At 42.5% G+C, this 22,240-nt stretch overlaps 1 protein-coding gene across 1 annotated transcript in view; it reads right to left on the bottom strand.

Annotated features, from left to right (window-relative positions):
• Positions 1–22,240, bottom strand: part of MDGA2 (MAM domain containing glycosylphosphatidylinositol anchor 2) — a 387,125-nt gene that overhangs the window by 207,893 nt on the left and 156,992 nt on the right. Inside the window, exon 3 of the mRNA XM_074869265.1 lies at positions 15,000–15,174. Within this exon, the coding sequence (XP_074725366.1) occupies positions 15,000–15,174 (175 nt within the window). The remainder of the gene's footprint in view (positions 1–14,999; positions 15,175–22,240) is intronic.

Raw genomic sequence — 22,240 nt, 5'->3', positions numbered from 1 at the left:
ATTGCAGTTTCAATTTTCTATAAGGAACTGCACAGACAGAGGTTTTCAGATGTAACGCCCCTACACCCCCCCGCGCTCCTCCTCCTCCCTGGCCTTGCTCCAGGGATGCTGCCTGTAGCTCCGGAGGCCACGCTACCTCCCTTGTGCGTGGAGATCAACAGGGTGATGAAGGCAAAAAGCAGCGGAGAGTGAAAAGGAGGGAAGGAGCATGAATAGATTTCCTGAAAACTGTAAATCAGTAGGTAACCTGGCTCCTATTTTACAGGAAAATGCAGATTACAGGAAAGCTTGCCTTAATGCTGGGAGGCTATTTAAAAATCCATCAGAACTCTAAAATATGCTATTAGGGACTCTGCAGTCCCAACACCTACTGCATAAAAATCCCAAGCTATTAGGCAAACCAACATCATTTCAGATCAGGCCACCAGCAGGTTGCCAAGACTTAAAATAGCAGCTGCATTTAAATTATATTTAAACAAGAGAAGCGGGAAATTCAGCTCTGATCTTCAAGGTCTTTTCCAACCTAGACGATTCTGTGATGAAACTCAGCACTTGGCCCCCAGAAGGTGAGCTAAAACGAAGCTGCCAGGCACCGTAGGCATTGGTGGGATGTCTAAAAACCCCAATTGATGGGGCTGCAATTAGCACCTGAAAAACCTCGGCGTTACAACGCAAGGGAATCACGAGGCTGTGCTCCAAGAACCCGCTGAAATGCTGCTCTCCGGGTCTCCTTCCTGAAGTCTCACTCGTTTGCCAAATCCCACCACCCCTCTTGTCTTCTACCAGACCACTCGCAGCATCTGCTGGGGTTTCAGTTTTCTGGCTCTTGTATTTGCTAAGCAAGTAGGTGACGGTAAATACAAGCCTCACCCCAAGCATGGCTGGCATTAGAAGTACTGGAAAACAGAAAAACCCACAGTAATCCCACTGTCTTCCCATCATCCCTACCCATTTCACAGGGGTGCTTCATCACACAGCCGCAGACGTGAGAATTGCTCTTCCTTGCTCTATGTTACCAACACTCAGGAAATTCTGGGCTTTGTTATTAAAATGTGACACAGGCACCGATTGTCACATTACTGGTGCTTTTGACTTCAGCTCTTGTTCCTTAATTCGACTGCCCAGCACTTATGAAATTAGCAGAGACAGAAGGCATGAGACCAACGATAAGTTGCTGCAAATAGAAGCATCCTGGAAATGTTACAAGTCCAGCAAATCACACATGTAGACTCAGTGGCTTGTAGTAAGTAGGGATTGTACCCCCTCTGTTCCTGGGCTATACTACTCACCCTCTTTCCCATTTCAGAAATCTTGAGGAGGCTCCTCCCCTTCATAACCATTTTTCTCTCCATCCCTGCTAATAATAATCTTCGTCTTCCCTGCAGCGGAGCGCACAGACACCACACTCCCAATGGGATCAGAAATAACTGAATAGGGCAACAAGACATCAAACACAAACAGCCTCGTGCCAAGTGCACAGGAGTTTATGCAACCCCGCTGTGCCATCTCAGCTTTGGGGGTTCACAATAAATTTGCCTGCTCAGGAGCATCCAGGATTCAGATCAGCACCCTACGGGAAATCTCTACACCAACCTACACCATCTGAGGCTTGCATTTTCAATTGTGTTTTTCTACCAGGAAACAGAGGTGTGCAACGGTTTGTGTTACAAAATTGGACATAGAGACCTGACACCCTGTCTAATGCCCTCATTTTGGACAACTAAGTCTTACATCAGTATGCTTAACTTGACTCAAGCACCCTAATGTGAAACACTTGTGGAAAACAAGCCTCATCCAGCACAAACCCAGGGAAGGTGCAGGCAACCACATGGGCCAAAACATCTTCCTCCTTTTCTCTTCAGGATTGAACTCAAACACACCCCAAAGGGAGCAGGTGCAGTGCCTGGGGCAGCAGCAAGCTCTCCAGAATTTCCAGTTCCCAACAGGTTTTAAAGATAAAATTTTTTGTTATGACCAGTATGTCACAACAGACCATTCTGCAGAGCTGCCTGGCAAACATAAAAGTAGCAACAAGGGACTAAAAAGCAGTTTAGGAGAAGGACACGTACACTTTCACACTCTACATCTGGTCAGTTTAGGGGTTTCCACACAGAGCTGAAAATCAGACATGCAGTTATGGAAGTTAAATAGAACAAAACAAAATAGAATAAAATAAAAATATAAAATAATAAAAAAAGATAAAAGAGAAAGCCAACCAGCAGTTCGCCTTCCTTGCAGCCTACCAGAAAGGCTCTGTGCTGTCGAGGCACTCGGGGCTCAGACTGGAATGACCGTGTCTCCCAGAAGAACGCAGCTGCTCACTCCACCCCAACCACACACGAAGCTCCTTGCCAGCCTCACAGCCCCAGCAGATCTTTCTGAGCTGAATTAAAACAGGAGAGCTCACCATAAAATATCTGATCAAAAGTATGCCACAAGCCAGGAATTCTGTGGCTCATGAAGCCCAAAAAGCATTTTATCATTGTGGCTTGATTCTGAACATACAAGTATTTTGTTGGCATGTTACAAGCATTAAGTACAACCTTTCATCAGTGAGAACAACATCAGGCCTTTTTTTTTTCCTCCTGCTTGTACAAAGATTTTCATTGTAGGAAATAAAAATGCACACAAGCTAGTAAGGAACTGATAACATTTAACAGTCACTGCAAAGCTATTTAATTCAGTCTGAACAGTGTGTCTGCTGGGGGTGTAAAAAGGTATTGAAATTACTGTAAGTGCTCTACATTTGCATTAATATTTTATGGTAGAGCTACCTCACTTATTCCACAGTACACAGCTACATCCTTCCTTACCCTTTTCATACTGTTGCCAGGGACCACTGTGGTGAATAATGTCCACGTGCACTGTGCTAGGCTTTGCTTAACGCTCATAAACAGGCTTGCTCTCAGCTCCTCAAAACTTATGTTTTTTTGATGAGCAGCAGAGGTGCGAGGGTGATTTCTACCAGTACTACCTAAAACAGCCTCTGCGGCGTCTCAACGAGCACCATCAGCAAGGACAGCCTGAGACGCCACTAGCACCCCGTGCACAAGACTTTTCAGGGAAGGTGTAAATGCAGTAATTAATGTCTCCACAAACCCCGTCTTACCAGCTCTGCTGTTTCCCGCAAAACAAAAACGTTGCATGAAATTGTCCCAATCCATAATCCACTGTCAGACACCTACCATAAACCTTCTCAGCTACTCAGTCAGATCATTAAGTCTGGACTCCTGGGCATTTGATATCCAATTTCCAAATTACAGGTACATGATAATAAGAATAAAAAATCAAATCTAGGTGGAAGCAGTAGAGCCCTGATGCCAGAGGCTCTCGTGAAATACATTTACACCATATATATCTTCACTTCCACTAAGAAGAACAGTTGGGTTCAACTCTGGTGGCTTTGCTGTGAATGTACAGCAAGACCTCATTTCAGAACAACTCCGTGAGAGCTGAGCCCGTGGCAGAGAGCCCACCCTGCTCCCCACAGCAGGGAGCAAGACCTCAACGGAAACCAGCACCAACACACCAACAAAGAACACGGCACTTTCCCACTCAGGGGAAGCAGGAACCTCTACACTCGCATGTGTACCAACTGTATAAAAACCAGGAATAAACCAGGTCTTGTGCTGTGAAAAGTAGTCTTCAATCTTTAGACAAATTCTTTTTCATCAAAAAAAAAAAGGATGAAAAGTTACAGAAAACTTTCTGAAATATACACATGCACAGAAATTTAAAAAAAAAAAACAAACAACAAAACAAAACAACCATTAAAAAAAAAAAAAAAAACAAAAACCAAAGACAAATCTTTACAGAAGGCGTTTCTGTTTGTACGCCTGAGGCAAACCTCTTTTCAGATAATAAGGGGTAGCTCACTGATTTGTCACTGCCCTCTGAAATTCTGCAACACTCCCACCCTTGTCTGGGCATTCTCCCTTACCCTCGTGGGTGATGTGCACATGCATAGCAGGAAACTAATTTCAGCCAAATACTGCTAAGCAGCCTCTGATCTATTTGTGAGACACCATCATCTGCCCTTCAGCTTCCCAAATGCATCCTCCACTGCAATCTTGTACCTCCTCGGGCGATAATTAGGCAGAATAATTCTCTGTGATCCAACTGTCCAGCCAAAGGATTCATCAGAAAGATAGCGAAGGATAAGCAGATTCTCCCAGGGTAATGAAAAACGCAGGCACAAGTAATGGCCAAAGTGATGATAGAGAGTGGAAATCTACCCCTTTAACAATTATTTTAGGGAAAGACACAACTTCCTTGAGATTTTTACGTGTTTTACTGCTCTGTTGCTTCAGCCATTGCAAAATTCTCAGAGAGGGGCTTGAGCTGTTGGCCACCACCTGGCATTTCACTGAGAGGATGGTCTCAAACCTCCTTTGACAGCACTGCGTGTCAGTCGTTTTCCTCCTCCATTGCTTTCTCACCATGCTCTCAGTGAAGCTGCAGAGGAATCAGCTGTGTGGTGGCCAAACTGCACCAGGTATCTGTAGTACTGGTGAGCACCCCCAGCTGCTGTAATTCCAGTGACCTGAGACACTGTGCACAACACCTTTCTCGTTTGAGAAAAAGAGAGCTTCAGAGTGGTGCTGGAAACAAAACGAATCACAGAATGGTTTGGGTTGGAAGGGACCTTAAATATCATCTTGTTTCAAGCCCCCTGCCACGGGCAGGGACACCGTCCACTAGCCCAGGTTGCCCAAAGCCCCATCCAACCTGGCCTTGAACCCTTCCAGGGAGGGGGCAGCCACAGCTTCTCTGGGCAACCTGTGCCAGGGCCTCACCACCCTCACAGGGAAGAGTTTCTTCCTTACATCTAATCTAAATTTCTTTCAGTTTAAAACCATCACACCTTGTCCTATCCCTCCCCCGTGATCAAGTGTCCCTCCCCCCTTTCCTGTAGCCCCTTTCAGTCCTGGGAGGCTGCTCTAAGGTCTCCCCAGAGCCTTCTCTTCTCCAGCTGAACCCCCCAACTCTCTCAGCCTGTCCTCACATCTTCATGGCTTCCTCTGGCCCTGCTCGAGTAGGTCCATGTCCTTCTGATGTTGGTGCCCCCAGAGTTAGACAAAGTCAGTTTTTGGCTCATAGTCAGTTTTCCATCCAAGGGATGGATCAGAAAGTAGCAGGTAGCAAGGCTGGCCATTAGTACATCTGGCTGTAACTTCAGCAGTTGCTTCCAGCTCACCTAGGCTGCTGACCACACAAAAATCCCACTGTGGCTACGTCCCAGCAATGGAGCTAAGGCAGTCTCTGCCTGTGTGACGCTACTCCAGCTGAGTTGTAGGGACACAATCACAGCAGACCTACCAAGGCCCAGCAGTCCAGGAAGCCACGATATTATGACTTAGTACCAACTGGTCCACACTAACATCCAGTTTTCTGCAGTCTCTGATACTCCCACAGAAAATCCTCAAGCACACAAGTGGGGCATCTTTAAAGCAGCGGCTGGTACTCCTCTCCTCTTCCCACAGGGAAACTTATTCTTACTTTCCAAACACATCTGCAGCTCCAAAATCCATATACTTACAGAATCACAGAATCGTCTAGGTTGGAAAAGACCTTGAAGATCATCTAGTCCAACCATTAACCTAACATCCTCCTGGAATGTGGGGGGGGCATTCTCCCAGTCTCTGTCTTCTGGCTGAGGAGGCTGGATTCCCTCTATACAACTAGTCTCGTTATTAAAGACTGAGGCAAATAAGGCATTAAGCACCTCAGCCTTTTCCTCATCACTTGTTACCATGTTTTCCTCCTGCGTCTAGCAGGGGATGGAGGAGTTCTCTGGTCTTTCTTTTGCTTCCACTTAGTGTGGATTGAACCCAAATCTTTCGTTTCTATAAGTTAGGAAATGAACTGGGGTCTGATGAAGACATTCATGCCATGGGATACCCCAGGTGCTATGAGTCCTGTGCCAATCCAGCGCAGACCCAGGCCATGGCGCTCCCCAGAGCCGTCTGGATCCAGCCAGCCCGACCTCTCCCAACACGATGTACTGGGGAGACATGGTCCTCCTCCAGTAAACATCATGCACAGCCATTTTCAGAGGCTTTAGTGTTGTAATGCATGAATTTGACCTCAGAGGGGGAATAATCAGAAAGCCACAAATTAAATTTGTATTTCTCTCATGTTGAAAGATTACAATTATCAATACTGGAAAGCTTTTAAATGCTTTCCCCATCTGCATAATATCTCATTTCAAAGTGTCTTCTTTTATTGTATCATGCAAAAAGAGTGATGAAAGATGAATGTATTTGCTTTCCTTATATGCCAATGCTTTTGCTATTGCTTTATATTTATTTTCCTTTTTTTTTTTTTTTTTAATTTGCATTCATTGTTTCTGGTCATCCATCCAACCATGTGAATGACGATTTAAGCATGTCACTGGGCTTCTAATAAACGAAAGGCCAAAAAAGAAGATCAAATAACATATCAATGAATATTGGTAGATACCAGAGATGGAAATTAAAAATGTCATTTCAATAAGAACGCATGATTCACTGCAGCCACTACAAAAGGCAAACACAAGTCAAAGAGGCAGCACAGAAAAGAATGAAGCAGCTGAACTATATTTTCAATCCCTGAATTATATCTTAATTGCTGCGGCCAGAAGACTGGTATAAACACCTGAAAAGAAGCATGCAGAAAATATGTACCAGGAAAATATGGGATTAAGGTGCCACCCAAGCCCAAGCAGGATATACCCTCAATGCAAAGCCTGACACGAGCTAAACATGTGCTGTGCACATCTACAGCCAGCTCCTCGCACAGCCCTGCTGCTGTCACGGAGAACACAAAGCCCAGGAGTTCAGCACCCAGGCAGCACTCTGAGCGCACTCAGAAGGTGCCAGCGCATCAACACCACATCAGATGCTCCCTGTGTGAACCCCAGAGAAAAAAGGATTAAACTGCTCCTCAGGCAGTATAGTCATACTAATTTTAGTAGTCCAACAGCTACATCTGTGCTATTTAGAAAAAAATTTTAAGGGAATACTATAGCGGTCAGGATAGAGGTTCAGCTCACACACATGCATCGCTCACCCTCCTAAAAGCCATTCTAGCAGCAACAAAAACATGTGAATCTAAAGAAGTGGATGCTGCCAGTGTCGGTATTTTAAAATCTGATGGTTATTTCAGAGGGAGAAAGATGAGTGAGTTGGGTTTTTGAAAGGGATTTAACACTCTCCTGCAATGGAAACTGGAACACATGGGATGGTGAAAGACTGACATGGCAATTATCCAAGGAGGTGCTGTAAGACTCACCAGAAAGCACCGTCAGTACTCCCTTTTATCACCAATGTTGTACGCATAAAACATCCTCTTGCTTTAAGTCCTCCCTGTGAACTTAGCATTAATTGCTTCAGTAGAATTAGTGTAAAGAGCTCAATTTTGAATACTTTTCCATATAAAATTCCCCACACTCTTTCCTTCCCCGTGCAAGGCAGACTTGGCCACATACTAGCAGTGTAGTGAGAGGCAATCGGAGGGCAGCCTTCTTATCATTCAAGAAGAGCACACAATTATCTCATCCAGATAAAAATAGCACTCCGGGAGAAAGCATCACCTCCTCCTCATCCCAGCAAGTTTAAATCCAGCTTCTTAGGACTGCGGTGAACTGGGGAAGGCTGAGAAGGACACGGAGCAACGTGAGGAGCAGCTGGCAGTTTCAGCTAATCCCCTTCCCCGTTCCCAGTATTGTATCTTCATTATCACCTCTATTTTGCTGTATGTAAATAAGCACATCACGCTAGTTGTGTGCGCACGTGTGTAAATGCCATTTATGAAGAGATAAAGCAAAGCCGTGGCACATCCCAACAGGCACATTCAAGCCCTTTGGCACTGCACCGCACCAGTTGGAGCACAACGAAGAGTATTTTTGCTGTGACTCGACAGAGTAACTATTAGGGATTAAATAATTATCGATATTGCATTTAATTCTGCATTCTAACAATAGGATTTGCGCAGAAAATTCGGTGTGAATTTGGACTGCCGAGTGTCAGGACAGAGCAGCATGGCTGCCATTAACACTAATGACAGAGAGGGAGAGCAATGCAACTAAATCCCCCTGCACAACACTCAGCATTTCCTTTTCCAGATTGATAAGGGAAATTAGCGTCACCATCCCTGAATTACAGACCCTGCGCTCCCTCTGAATAACACTTCTCCTGCAGACTCGTGATTGCACATGCTACTAGGAGACACACTCGAATGCTGAAGAAGATTAGCAGTTTGATATTTTTGTCATTTGACACGTATTATCAGCAGCATTTCGTGTCATCCCAAGCCAGGAAAGCTGTGATGCTCCTTGTTTGCTAAAATAATCTGTCAACACTGAACATGTTTCAGTCAATCCCACATCACGAACATTAAAGCTGGGAGGTCTCATCCCTCCTGACTCCAAAAAGCCTGGGAGACAGGTACAGCCACAGGAGGTGTTTTGTCAAAGTCTCCAGTCTGAGACAGGAATTGATGAAGTCTTTAATAAATGACACTGATGAAAAGGGGTACTCTTCAGAAAAAAATGATCCCAATTATTAAAGGCATCAAGACTGGGCTTAGAACTGAGACCAAAGCTAGATCTTGCTTTGCTGTCTTCTTCACTGACACCACAAGATCAGGATGCTATCCTGAGCGCTCACAGGCCTTGCTAACACCGGTCCTGAAGCTTCCTGCTGCTGTTCACAGCCAGCCCAGGGCAGATGCTGCAGCCGCCAACAACACAAACTTCCTTGCGGCAACGGAGACGATGGACAGCACAAGCAATTGCTGCAGCCACGTGCCACGAGACCCATCAGAGAAGTGGAAACCATACGAATAACCGGCAAAAATTTGAAATGAGAGATTTGAACCTGGAAGTGAAAGAGTTAGGGAAACCTCACAGGTGGTAAGCAGAGAACCAAGATGACTATGACCCCCCACAAATATTACACTTAATATACGTGGACATCAACAGGTATTTAGGAGGAATAGCTAGGGACCTGCAGGAGCCTTCCCCGTTCTGTAACTGCACTGGTGTTACGCAGGACAGGAACTGGTCCAGGGCATATTCCCACCACAGGATAAACTGTGTGCTGTGAGTAAACTACATCGACCTGTCCCAGCCTCCCCCATGCCATAATGCTATTGCAATGCAAAAGCAGCCAAAATCCAGTGCACACAGAAGCAGCTGATGGTGGACAGACTTAATATGTTCCATGCGAACAGAATACCTTGTGGTGGATCCAAGTAGTCTTGTGTAAAGACACGGTTTCTAGACATAAAGATGCAAGCAAAGATTTAAGTAGATCTCTGAGCAAAAGAAACCGTTGTTTCCCCTGAACATCTTAATCCTGGAATTACAGATTTTTCTCAACAAGCAGTGTATGTCTCATATACCACGCAATAAAATCTTAACATACCTGTGCACTAGAACTGTTTGATAAACATTTCTCAGCTTGACTTCCAAATCAATTTCAGAAAACTTTTAACATAAACCTGACCTTTCGCTCCACCTTCTCTTACTCAAGCTGTGTAGCCTGCCCTTGTGTTCATAACTGTCTGTGAAGCAAGAGGAATACAAAAATACATTTTCAATTAAGCAATTAGTACTTTTTTTGTTAAAAATCTGGTAAATTGTCCTTCAGGAACAAGCAGAAAAGCTTTCCTGTAGGAGCTCTGCTTCTTTAAATAAAAATAATTTATACTGTAAGTTTCCTTCCTTATAAAAGGAGAAAGTGTCCTCCACGAGTCGAGCAAAAATTTTCCTAAGAGTCAAGTACAAAAGCTTTTTCTTCAAAGAGTAAAGACGAGATGTACTTTAAAGAGATACTTCCAGAGGAAGAAGAAAAAGAGTTCAAGTCTAGGATGAATACAGCTTGTATATATGAGGCAGTTTCTTCTCCTGGTGGCTCAGCAAGAATGGAAACCTCCCTCCTGAGAATATGCTGCCACGGGGACCGAGTGTGTTTGTTTTAATCTGATGTGAGAGACGAGGATCTTCAGCCAAAGCTGGGAGAGCAGCAAACTATTTTCTGAGACACAAAGTAAGAACAGAAAGTTGTCTTCTAAATAAGAGATTGTTACCAGTCTATTTACCACAGTCCTATCCCTCCAGAAAGCAAAAAGGAGATTTTTCTAAAAGAAACTAGCAAGGAATCATAGAATAATTTGGACTGGAAAAGACCTTTAAGATCGAGTCCAACAGTAAGCCTAACACTGCCAAGTCCACCACTAAACCACGTTCCTAAACACCACGTCTACACGACCTTTAAATGCCTCCAGGGATGGTGACTCCACCACTGCCCTGGGCAGCCTCTTCCAATGTTTGACAGCCCTTTTGGTGATGAAATTTTTCCTAATACCCAATCTAAACCTCCCCTGGTGCAACTTGAGGCCATTTCCTCTTGTCTTATCACTTGTTACTTGGAAGAAGAGACTAACCCCCACCTCGCTACAACCTCCTTTCAGGTAGTTGTAGAGCACCATAAGGTCTCCTCTCAGCCTCCTTTTCTCCAGCCAAATACCCCCAGTTCTCTCAGCTGCTCCTCGTAGGATTTGTGGTCTAGAAAGAAAACCAGGAAGATGAGTTGCAAAGTGTTGGAAGGAGGCCCTGGGCCTGCCCACGAACAGGCACGGACTCCTCACTCTTTCCAAGAGTAGCTGTAGATGAAATGAGAACTTTGGCAACACTGAACCATCTTTTTTTTCCTTCACCTTTTTTACATTCAAGTATTTTGAACCAAAAAGGACTGCTAGTTTTCAAAGGTTTCACTTAGATCTGCATATGTTAAAGAAACAGAAGAGATTGTAGCAAAGTTTGGCGTAATCCATGATAGCTTTAAATAGGTATGGTGCCACCACCATCACCTGCAGAAACGCCAGCAAAATTCCCTCTCCTCCTTGGTGCATCACTAGAAAGTGTCACGACTAAATGCAGCTTAATGGGTAGGATGCACCTGAAGGACTTTCCTTGAGCTCTCAGAGATTTAGTCATCTAGCAGGCCTGTCTGGTGTGAACAAGTAAAACCAGCCCATCGGGATACACACTTACATATGCTTGCCTGGAAACAACATGAACTACTCATTCTTCACAAAGAGCTTTTTTCTCTTCAGTCCAGCAGAAGATTTACACCCCTGGCTATTTTCTAAATGATTGCATGTGTTTAACTCCTTAGCTGTGTTCCTTACCCATGAACACAGTTATAAAATGTTTAGGGTTTTGTTTAACTTAGAGCAGAATAAAATACTATGCCCTCAAGCAGCATATAATTCAGACTAATAGCCAAATACTTTTTAGAAAGTGGTAAACCAGAATTACAGGGTACACCAAAAGAATACCGAGGAACCATTATGCCTGCACTGAACTCGCAGAGATGAAGGAATAAGATGCATCTATGAACACTAATATTATTTACTTCCAAATACTGAATGAATCTGCCCATCTGGATCCTGTTACGCAATGTGCAAACTGAGACCCAGCATCTACTCTTTGCAGATGGTCCCAAACAGAAATGAGCGCTGGGTGAGAGACAGGGATGGAGATTTTCAGAGGAGTGCAGTTCACGCTTTCATTCCCCAAGCATTTTGGGCAAGACCCAAAACACATCAATCCAGCCAGACACCAGCTGCTGGTGTCCTACTATTGGCAGGTTTCTGCAAACTTTCTGCAGTCACCCAGGAGCTTTAGTTTAGATCTTCTTTACAGAAGATGCATCAAGTACCTTTTGAACACCTTGGACCAAGCGGTTAGATTTGGACAGTATCATCTGAGATCATGAGAAATTGATAATGAGATAAGCCACCTGACACGTGCAGATGCATTCAAAGCACCTGGCAAGTTCTGATGGAACCTTCCTGCAAAAACAAAACTAAAAGCATTTTCAAGACTGCAGAAAGTCCATAAAAATAAAGTAACCACCCCCTCTCCTCTCACACAACCCAACACTCTAGCTCGTTCACCACTTATATCTGTATAATTAATTATTGCAGTAGTAACAAATGTGGCTCCAAGTGCTGCTGAATGCCAGAACTAACTGGAAAATGAAAAACAGGAAATTACTGGAGAGTGAGGTTTCCCATCCAAATGTTGATATTAAAATTTCCCAACCAGCCAGGAAGTCAATGATAGAGATAAATGAGGAAACAAAGATTTTCTGTGGATTTTTTCAACAATTCATTTTCAAGCTACACAGCTATAGTACCTTTTCAAATTTTAAAGTAGAGGCTGAAGATTAAAATTAGCCCTTAGGAAGTGCTCTTGATCCAAAACTAATGTGCATCACAACTTTAACGTTGTTTTCTCTCGTTAGCTTTAGAAGCCAAGATGCCTCCAAAGTGATTTTTCATTCATACTGTTCTTAAGAAATATAAACATTTTACTTGTTTCCTTAAACACATTTGAGAGTTTCATCAAAAAATTAAAAACATTTCTTTCTTGTTCTGATAGAGTTTAGCTTTCAAAAGGGAATATCATCTGGTTTCCACAGGTTTTTGACAGTTACCTAAATCTGTAAGAAAACTGTCTTTCTCTATGTAATTTTACTAAATAAGTGTTCACTAAAAAACCAAAACACATTTTGATAGAAAATGTTGGCTAAGTACTTGTGATCATTATGGTTCAATTTTGGGGTATCTGAGCAAAAACATCTCATGATGCAATTATTCAAGAAAACACCCCTGCCCCCAGTATTCCTGCTCAGTACCGCCTGGAGTTCTTGACATAGCCCACACAACATACAATCTATAAAGTAAATATTCAACAAACAGAAAATCAAACCAGAAAATTTCAACTAAAAAAAGACAAAATTATTTTAAGCTACTTGGAAATTTTGACAGGAACATTTCAATTTCCAACACTTTGATCTCTTACAAGCTTTTCTGTGGGGTACACGTTTTTTAATCCTAACTTTTTCACAGCTAGATCCAATCTTTGCTGGCACCTTGAGCTTACTGCAGCAGTACTGTCTACCTGCAAATATTTGATCATTAATAGATTAAAATACCCAGTGAAATATCAGGCTGTATGTGAAGGGAAACCACCGAGGATTTAATCACAGCTGGAACCTGAAGTTTGTCACGTTCCAGAAAAACATCATCTGTATTTGAGGTATATTAAGAAGGAGCATATGATGTAAAAACCAAAATTAAACCCATAATAAATCCCAGACAGCAAATCCGTGAACACGTATTAATAGCTAAGCAAAATATTATACAAGGAAAAAGACATATTCCATACGGAAGACTCAATGAAATTCAAGAAAAATCAGAATTTCAAAACAATGTTTCTCAACCATTCCTGATCAGACCACTGATGTTGCAACTGCCTTTCCTGCCAACATCAGTTTCATAGCCATGCCTAAAATTTAGAATCAAGGAGAATCTAATACATGGATGCTGGGGTAAGAGAGTAGTGCTTCAATTGCTCTTGGGGTTTTTATTGAACAGCTACACAGAGCTGACCCATGAAATGCTTTCAGCAGCCGGGTGTGCGTGGAGGACTCTGGGGCTCACCGGGGCAGCCCAAGCCCCTGCCCGACCCCGGTGCCAGGATCACGACCTGCACCACTGAGCCCTGATGTTGCCTGGACTGGGCATCCTGCTTGCCCCTCGCTGCAAACCTTGGGCCAGCCCCATTACAAACCCCAAATATTTCGTATGGTGTGCTTATGCACAGTCGTTACGGTTGTCTGTTCATTTATTGAACTCCAACAAGTTAATGAGCAATTACTTCCTAATTCAGTTATTGTTCATAAAGGATTTACAGATTTGGCATTGGTATGTTATAGCTCGTTAAGCACATCATGAAGCTAAGTGCACACACTAGGCAAGAAAATCCCCCAAAAGGCAGTTGCCCCCCTCCACCAATCCCATAACTAACCCACAAAAACTGTCACCACTTGGGTCTCTAAATTAACAAACATCCTGAGAGTCATCTAACAGGGGACTTTTTGGGAAACACAAGCCCAATGCTTGTATAGTCATAAGACAGGTTTATCTTTGAAGGACTCAGGAGACAAAAGGGCCAACTTCGAGTTCTAGCTATTTGTTTAACTATGTATGTGGCACGTAAGCACATTTGTTTACATGACACTACATTAGAGGAGTCTCCAAATGCACACTGCAAAGACTTTCTATCTTTGGAGCATTTCAAACAGATTTAGAACAGTTTTTCTTAATCTGAAGCGTACACAAAACTGCAGTTCTTTGAGGCATTCAGGTCTTCACACTTCCTAACAGCTGAGTCCAGTGACATAATTTACAGCCAGATGCAAAGTTTATCATTAAACCTACAGCAATAAACTATGGGATCACAAGTGAGAGCTGTGCTTCATCCGAGTAGCCCACTCACTGACACTGGAGTCTGTGCAAGTCAGGCTCAATTTTTTCTTTTTTTTTTAAATTCCATTTTGTGCATTTATTGCAGTAGGATGTTTTCAACTGTTTCCTCTTTTTCTGTCAGCTCTAGTGACCAATTGCATTACAATCCCAAGACTTCAAATTTTCCACTGCCCAACATTTCAAGTGCAGCTTTTAATACAGTGTATCACAGGAAGAGATTGCCATTTGAGGAAGAAAAAAAAAGCAACATCTTTCAACAGCAATGAAAGCAAAATAGGAAAAAACATCTGTACTTGCTCTCATATTAATTTCAAGGGCAAGTGCAGCCAAAAGTACCAGAGATTAAAGGCTGTGCTACAATACCAGATCTTCACCCTACAGAAGCTGCAGACAAATCTTCATCTGATATCTAAGCAGGCCGAGTTGTCCCTCAGTTTCAACTTTCTTACCAAAGCATTGAGATTTTGTTTAAAGATATTTCCATATGCGAGCAGCCCCACCTGACTCCATTGGGAGTCTTCTAAGCATAAACACTCCCGAAAGCTACAGAATCTGCCCTAAAGCACTGTTTAAAACTGGACTTCACAGAGAGCTGGTCACTTCTTTGTAAGGGCAGCTATTATAAGAATTTAATAATAAAAAGCATAGTAGAACTTTCCAAGCAGTTTACTTACAGTACACATCCACTCTTATGGACTTTATGGCTGGTGAACCCAAGCCGTTCTCAGCCTTGCAGTAGTAGCGTCCTCCCTGGTGTCGCTGGATGTTGGATATCCTCAGGGTTTCATTGAAGACACTCGAATCTTGAAATCTGTCAGAGGCACTTCCTGCTGTTTTGGTCCACCTGATCTGAGCAAGCACCAAAAAAGATTGTTACTTTAAGTCTGTAAAAGTGAGCAGAGTATAGATCGCTTCACTGAACCAAGAACCACACGTGCGGCGGCCAGGATTGTATGTTGGAGGACTCTGGGAACTTCTCCAGAAAACTGAATAACTCACATTTCATCTAAGAGCCCCTGAATAGTAATCTTTCATTTATCACCCTCTCTTAGAAATAGTTGATTACTTTTGATGGAAACACCCCATTAAAAATAAATGCCGCCAGCAGAGAGATGGAGAACAACTCAAGCCACCACCAGTGACACAAAGCTGGAACGGCTGCAGAAAAATTCTCCATGAACAGCAACAAGCAGAGCTCACCAGAAAAGGTGGCTGTACTCGTGCACCGAACATGGGTAGTTATAATTGAAATCATATTCATGAAAGATGAGGGCACACTGGAAAGCACCTTCAAAACAACTGATGGATTGTCTTTTAGCAGCAGTGAAATCCAATTTTAAAGAGTCAAATGCTCAGTTGCTTGAAACTGCAACAAACTACCAACATCTATTTCCTCAAACAGGTGGTTTGGTTTTTTTAATGTTATTTACAGCAGTTAGATTGCTTTACTCTAGTAATTATTTTCCAGAAGCAAAGACTTTTTAAAGGGAACTTTTTCATTCCAAAACTATAAAAATGTCAGTAACAGCCCACTACAACCAACAGCTGCACAGAGGTGGAGACTCACAGTGCTAACACCCATACTTGATAACCCGAGTCCTCGCCTGCATGACTCAGTGGACTAAGCAATCTCATGAAATGCACCAGACCTCCAGAGACTTCCCAGGTACCTCCTCCTCCTTCAGTTCACCCTAATTCAATGACCAGGACAAGCAACACTCAGTTCCAGACCACAACTGCTTTTTTAAATGGTAGGTTTTTCTTGCCTATAGAGGCCACAAGTGGGATACTTGCATGAAGTGAAGTTTACGTCTCATCTGATGCTTCACAAAGCTGTCTCTTCTCAACCCTATCCACTAATTCCATGCCAGGATGAAGACCAAAAATTCTGTGGTCATTGATAAAAATGAGATTGACACAAGACAAGATAATAAATATTTGACTATTAGTTCCCAGGTTACAGTCCCCAAAGATTATCCAAAAGTAGTCAGTGAAGCCATGATTTGAAGAACAGCATTTAGACATGGATCTGTTGGGATCTGCTAGGCCAGCTGTCTACAAGCAACCTTGAGCCATCATTGGCTTGGGCTGGACAAGGTGTTGCAGCCTTGGCAGCTCAGGCAGTACACGCCTGCCACCAGTAGCAAGTGCCTGTCTCCGTGCCCAGCCAAGCCCGAGCTGGACACGCTGTGCTTCCAGCCCTCTCCCATGAGAAGGAAGGTCCCATGGCTGAGCCGGGCAGTGCTTGGTGGACACCAAGATGGCCCGAAGGGTTGCCTTGGCTGCAGGGAGATCATTCCCCCAAGGTTCAGAGACACTTGAGTTCCACCATTCCTAGTCCTGACCCAGAACTAGGGTCCAGATCCCAGTAACCTGCACAAGAGCACAAGGTGGGCAGGGATCAGCCCTCCTCTCATCAGGAACTTCTCCTGGACAGGAGAGATCTTCTACAAAAGGCTCCAAACTGAAAAATTCATGACCAGCTGTAGCCCATGTAAATTCTCCTCCCCTTGAAACAAGAGCAGGTGTGGGCTTCAGAGGCTGAAATTACAGCAAAAATACTTCAAAAAAAAAAAACCTGTTTCATCTCTTTCTGGCTTGTTAAATTCATAAGCCTGACTGCTTTGCCCTCTTGCCAGGTGACCTGCATAACTCTCACACAGTTCTGCTGCTCTGGGGTAAAGCAAATATGCCAAACTCCACATCTACAACATTCGGTCTGCATGTGAGAGAGACACTATTAGCACTGCTATATTTACCAGTCTCAATCTGTCTGTACTTCTATTCTAAACTCTTGGCTCTAGGGCTTTTTAAATCATCCATATAAATGTGCTGCAGGATAATTTTGGAACACACAGCTTCTGCGTGCTGCAGAATACAATTTCATCATATATATTTCAAATGCTTGAGAAGTATTTTAAAACAGTATTTAAGACGTTCACTGGATCTCTTGCGTGCTTTACTTCCCTTTATGGAATCAAAATTGTAAAAACAGCTGTTTGATTTTTAATTTGAAAAAAATTAATAGCACGACTTCTCTCTTCCTCCCTGACAAAAAGTTTCCAGTCGAAGGCAATCTGCCCTGACAAAAGAACATATAACTTAAATAACATAAGTATTATCAGCATCTATGTAACTGGTAGCGTTACATAACTTACACAAAAACCATAGCAAAGTTTATTTAGATACTGTCAAGACTTTTATCTTTTTTATGACTGCAAAAGTATTCCCCCTCCACTGCATCTTAACATTGATGTATCTACTCTTTATTGTTAGGAATTTTAACAGGATGCTGTGTGACTGTCAACAAAAGTAGACTTTTCAGCTTTAAAAAAAATATATATATACACATGTATATTTTAAAGGAAAGAGAAGTAATTTTAACATATTAACTAATTTCGTAGTGTATGTAGAGATCCCTGAAGAATAAAAGGAACATTGTCAACTAGATTCTCTCTTAAAAGATATCCTCCAGGAATGCCACTGTTCTGATTTAACTTCATTATTTATCTTAGCTTTAACTCAACATACACACAAAAACATGCTGATCAATACTACATTGTAATTTATCGAATGCACTTCGAAGAAAGATGACTCTCGAACACTATGCTAATGCAGTAATCAAAAAATTGGGCACAGGAAAGCCAGATGTCTGAGGCTGAAAAACTCTTCAGAGAGATCCTTGGTGGCTTCACCCACTGCAAGCTCCAGTCCACGATTCGGGGTGACCTCTAATGACTTTAAGAGACTGAGACCACCAAATCCATCCTTAGAGAGGGAACATCTCATGGCTGTAGTGTCCAAGCCCTCGCCACTGCTTAACGTGGTGACCTTCAGAGCAACCCCTGCCACAGCACTGATGTGATCCCGTTTTCAAGGTGGGGAGCAGTGGCAAAGGGGAACCACAAGCTTGTGGGACACTGTGGCAGGTATCAGCCTCAAAGCCCAAAGCAGCTTCCACGCTTCTTTATGGCAGAGGATTCAGAAAGCCTCTAGATTACTAGCTTTTTTTTTTTTTTAAAAAAAAAAGCATTAAGTTGTATATTCACGTATTTCAGATACTCCAGTATTTTCAAATAACTTGGCACAAAGCAATTGCTCACCCAGATGCATTTTATCAGTGTTTGCTATTCATAATCTGCTCCTGTTTGAAACTTCCCAGTCCCTAGTGCAGAAGCAGCACTGCGTGCTCTGCGTGTCTACTCAGAGAGCGTGGATAACGTGGGAAGTAAATAAACCCTGTTCCACCCAGAAGTCAAAGCCATTCTTGCTTGTAATGCAAAATTTTAATTAAAAAGTTACATAAATTGGACTAATAAATGTTAATCCATTACGCAGATACTCGCTGTCTTCTGATGATACAATTTTCCAAAGTATTCACTGTTACTCCAATGCACCTTTGGGAATCCCACCCATGTATTGTCATTGCTCTGCCGTGTAATTATGGTCTTGATTTATAAAAATCTTTCTTTTCTATTTTTTTATTTTTTTCTTGCAAAACATGCAGAAGTAAAAAAATGATTTATGAGCAATTTAATTTAAAATTATTCAACTTTTAAAAATTAGTAAGTTATGACCCATCTAGCCATATCACGACCTATGTTCTTGTCTGATTTGTATATGCCCGTAAGTTCTCTTAACCATCAATATCTTTGACAGTATTTTATTGGCTTAAGCAGATGCCCTGAGACACACAGTCATATTTCACTCCACAGCTTCAGTTTTCTCAGTGAGCTGTCCTGCAGCTTCAGTAAAAGTCATAGACTTTACACTTTTAGACAAAAAATGCAGGTTAAAAAAACATCAGAGAATATTTTCCCTAACTTTTCTCAGTTTCAACAAACTTCTCGTGCCCAAAAAGAGAGCAGCAGATAAGGAAAGTATTTAATTTTGACATTATGAAAATCAAATACTTCTGGTTTAAATACTGTCTTGGTCAAAGATTATAAACATTAAAATATCTTTACTCTGAATACCAAACATTTTGCTTGGTTCAAAACAATAACCACCACCAACCACTCCACCCACCCCCCAAAAAAGCCAATCAAAAACCACAACCATTTTTCAATGGAACCTTTTCTTTCTTCCATGGAAATAGTTGGTAGAAAATGAGGTTTTGACAATCATTTTCTTATACAATAACAATGAAATCTGCCTAATGCAGCAACTGCAAGTAAATACGTTCCTTAAAATATATCCAGTGCCTGCACTGGGGGTTGGTACCACATCTCACAGCCACTGAGTGCAGTCGCTGCCTTCTGACATTGCTAAGAAAACAAGGATGAGGAGAACCTCCTGATCACTGTTATCACCCCCAGATCAATGCCTCAAATTAAAGATCTCCTTTTTATGAAGTAAGAGATCTTTGCACAACTTCACTGGGATGTGCTGGAACATTTATTCATGCCTAAAGACATCAGAGCCTTGGGGAAAAGCCATTTTAAAACATACCCACTTGCCCCTTTTCTAATAAAAAAAAAGGAAAATAAACCCTTCCATTTTTTTTCATGAGATTATTTTTGTTCTCAGGAAAGCAATGGGTGGGGCAGCAGCTACTGAAGGCAAGAAGCACTCGCTGCTTTCACAATAAACACCAAGGACACAATGCACAAAAGACCCTTTTTGGGCCAGGAAAGAGAAAGTGACTTCTGCTCCTTTATTTAAGGGAACTATCTGAAGCAGTTGTGAGCACATGCATCTCTCCTGACCTCTTCCTTCTCTCCAGTGGGGATGTAACCACACTGCAGACCTCATGCCCTCTGAGGTACACCCAAACTCATTTCAAAAGGGTCAGTCTGGGGTCTAGCCACAGCCTTGTGGAGATTTCCATATGCTGCTTTGTTAGACAATGAAAAAAAAAAAACCACAAACAAAAAACAAACTATAAAACACACAAAAAAAGAGAACGAAACAAAAAAATCCAGGATTCCACATTGGATTCAAGTTTTCATTGTCTGACACCAAGAGAGACCATTAATACCCATATGGAATTAGACAAGAAGAACATGCTTTGACCCAAAATCACCTTTTTTTCAAAAAGTTCCCCCTTGCCTTCTTGCAGGTCACACAGCCAAATGATTGCAGATGTAAACCACCACCATGGGACTGGCTGGGATGGATTTTGTACCAGACTTACAGGGGCACAGGTTCATGGTGGAGAGCAAGTTATTCAACTCCAAGGTTTCTGCACAGAACTGCTCCACAAAGACCATCACCAGGAACATCCAACAGCTCCTTGTCTGAATGGCTGCCCACTCACTTGTGTCCAGACAAACGCTTCTGCAGGGCCTTTTGATGACTCAGGGACAGTCAAATCAAATTTACACCTCCAAGGGTTTCTAAACATCCTTCCCTTGGTCACCTAAAACAAATCACAGCTATTCCTGCACCATGCCCGCAGAACAGGAGATGCAGCACTGATCTAGAACACCACCACTCTGCAGGACACCACCTTGCATGTACTTTTACAAGGACACATTTAGTCTAGGAAATCCATGTGTTCACCACGTCACCCTCACCATTCATGAAAGGAAATATTTCACATGTCTAAACCACAGGATTAACTATGTATAGCTAAATAAAATGGGAGGGGGATGTTGCGTTTTGATTTTTTAGCCAACTGGAGGCAGCATGATGCAGCACACCCGATGAGATTGAGGGGACAAAACATCTGTCATTATTGGAAAAGATGTTGCTGCAGGCTATCAATATGCAACAGTGGTATGAAAAATTCTATTCCTATTTATCTCATATGTTAATGTTTGAAATCTTGGGCTTGAAAATGGCTTCAGGTAAAAGTACTGTTCATTCTTCAAAACTTCTTACGTGGAATATTAGAGTGGCAAAACAGCCAACTCAAAGCAAGCCCTGCTTACTGCGAAAAAATGATGATCCTCTGTCTTGGACAGAGCTAGAAAGCTGTTATTGGTGTGTAACCAAACGCAGAACTGAAAAGTCTTTGGTTTCCAAATGTATTTCTTCAAATTTGCAGTAGCCAAGACGCAATCATCTGGGAAAACTGGGTTTCATTGCTCCGTACTTGGACTGCTCAAACTTCACAGAAAAACAAGAGAGATGACTGAGCCATGCCCCCAGGCCAGGCATGTGTCTGTTGCCTTTATGGGAAAACTCGTGTGCTTATGTTTACACACATACTAATGCTTCAGCAGGCTGGCATGCAAAAGCACAATTTTTTACTCATCTAACTAAAAGCAGTGTATGACAGTAACTGTTAACATGCAGGACATGATCAGTTCTGATTCGGTGCCAGAGATCACAGAGAAATCGTTATTTTCCAGCGTGATTGCTATAACACATAGGAAGAAAATATTCTCCAGCAGAGGAAAAAATGTGGTTATTAATTACAGAGAAAATCAGCATTAAAACCGCAAAGTTACAAGCAATCAAGTCCTACAGAAGAACTTCAGTGCTTTGTTCACATTTCACTTCAGCCCAAATCACACCAGTCATAGCAATGCTGTGGCTGGAGTCTACGGATGAAGACCACAGCGTTGTGACTCCAAACTAGTAAGCTGCAATAAATGAAAGGGTCAAGAATAACAACTGAAGACTCCAACACCTGATAATGTGAGAAAAACTATATCTAAGCTGACTATTCCTTCATCTCTGAACTTCCTGCACTTCTGCGAGACAGGATTTATACCTAAACCCAAGTCACCCAAGCCCCACCGGTGTAATTCAGCATCCCAAAGGCAGGAGTTTTGTAAGAACTGACACCCTGTGCACACCAATGACGCATCTCATGGGTACACTGAGCAAAGCACAGCTCCTCCCAGCAGCAATTCCAACACCTAATTGTATCAGGAAACTTTTATAGCAATCGTGTGAAACATCATCTTATCCCCCCATCACCTTGGGTTGCATGTCATATACAACAGGGTAATGGTCAACGACA

This window comes from Strix uralensis, chromosome 4, assembly GCF_047716275.1.
Source record: "Strix uralensis isolate ZFMK-TIS-50842 chromosome 4, bStrUra1, whole genome shotgun sequence".
Classification (NCBI taxonomy): Eukaryota; Metazoa; Chordata; class Aves; order Strigiformes; family Strigidae; genus Strix; species Strix uralensis.
The sequence above is the reverse complement of the archived record's forward strand: the minus strand, read 5'-3'. Positions and strand labels throughout refer to the sequence as shown.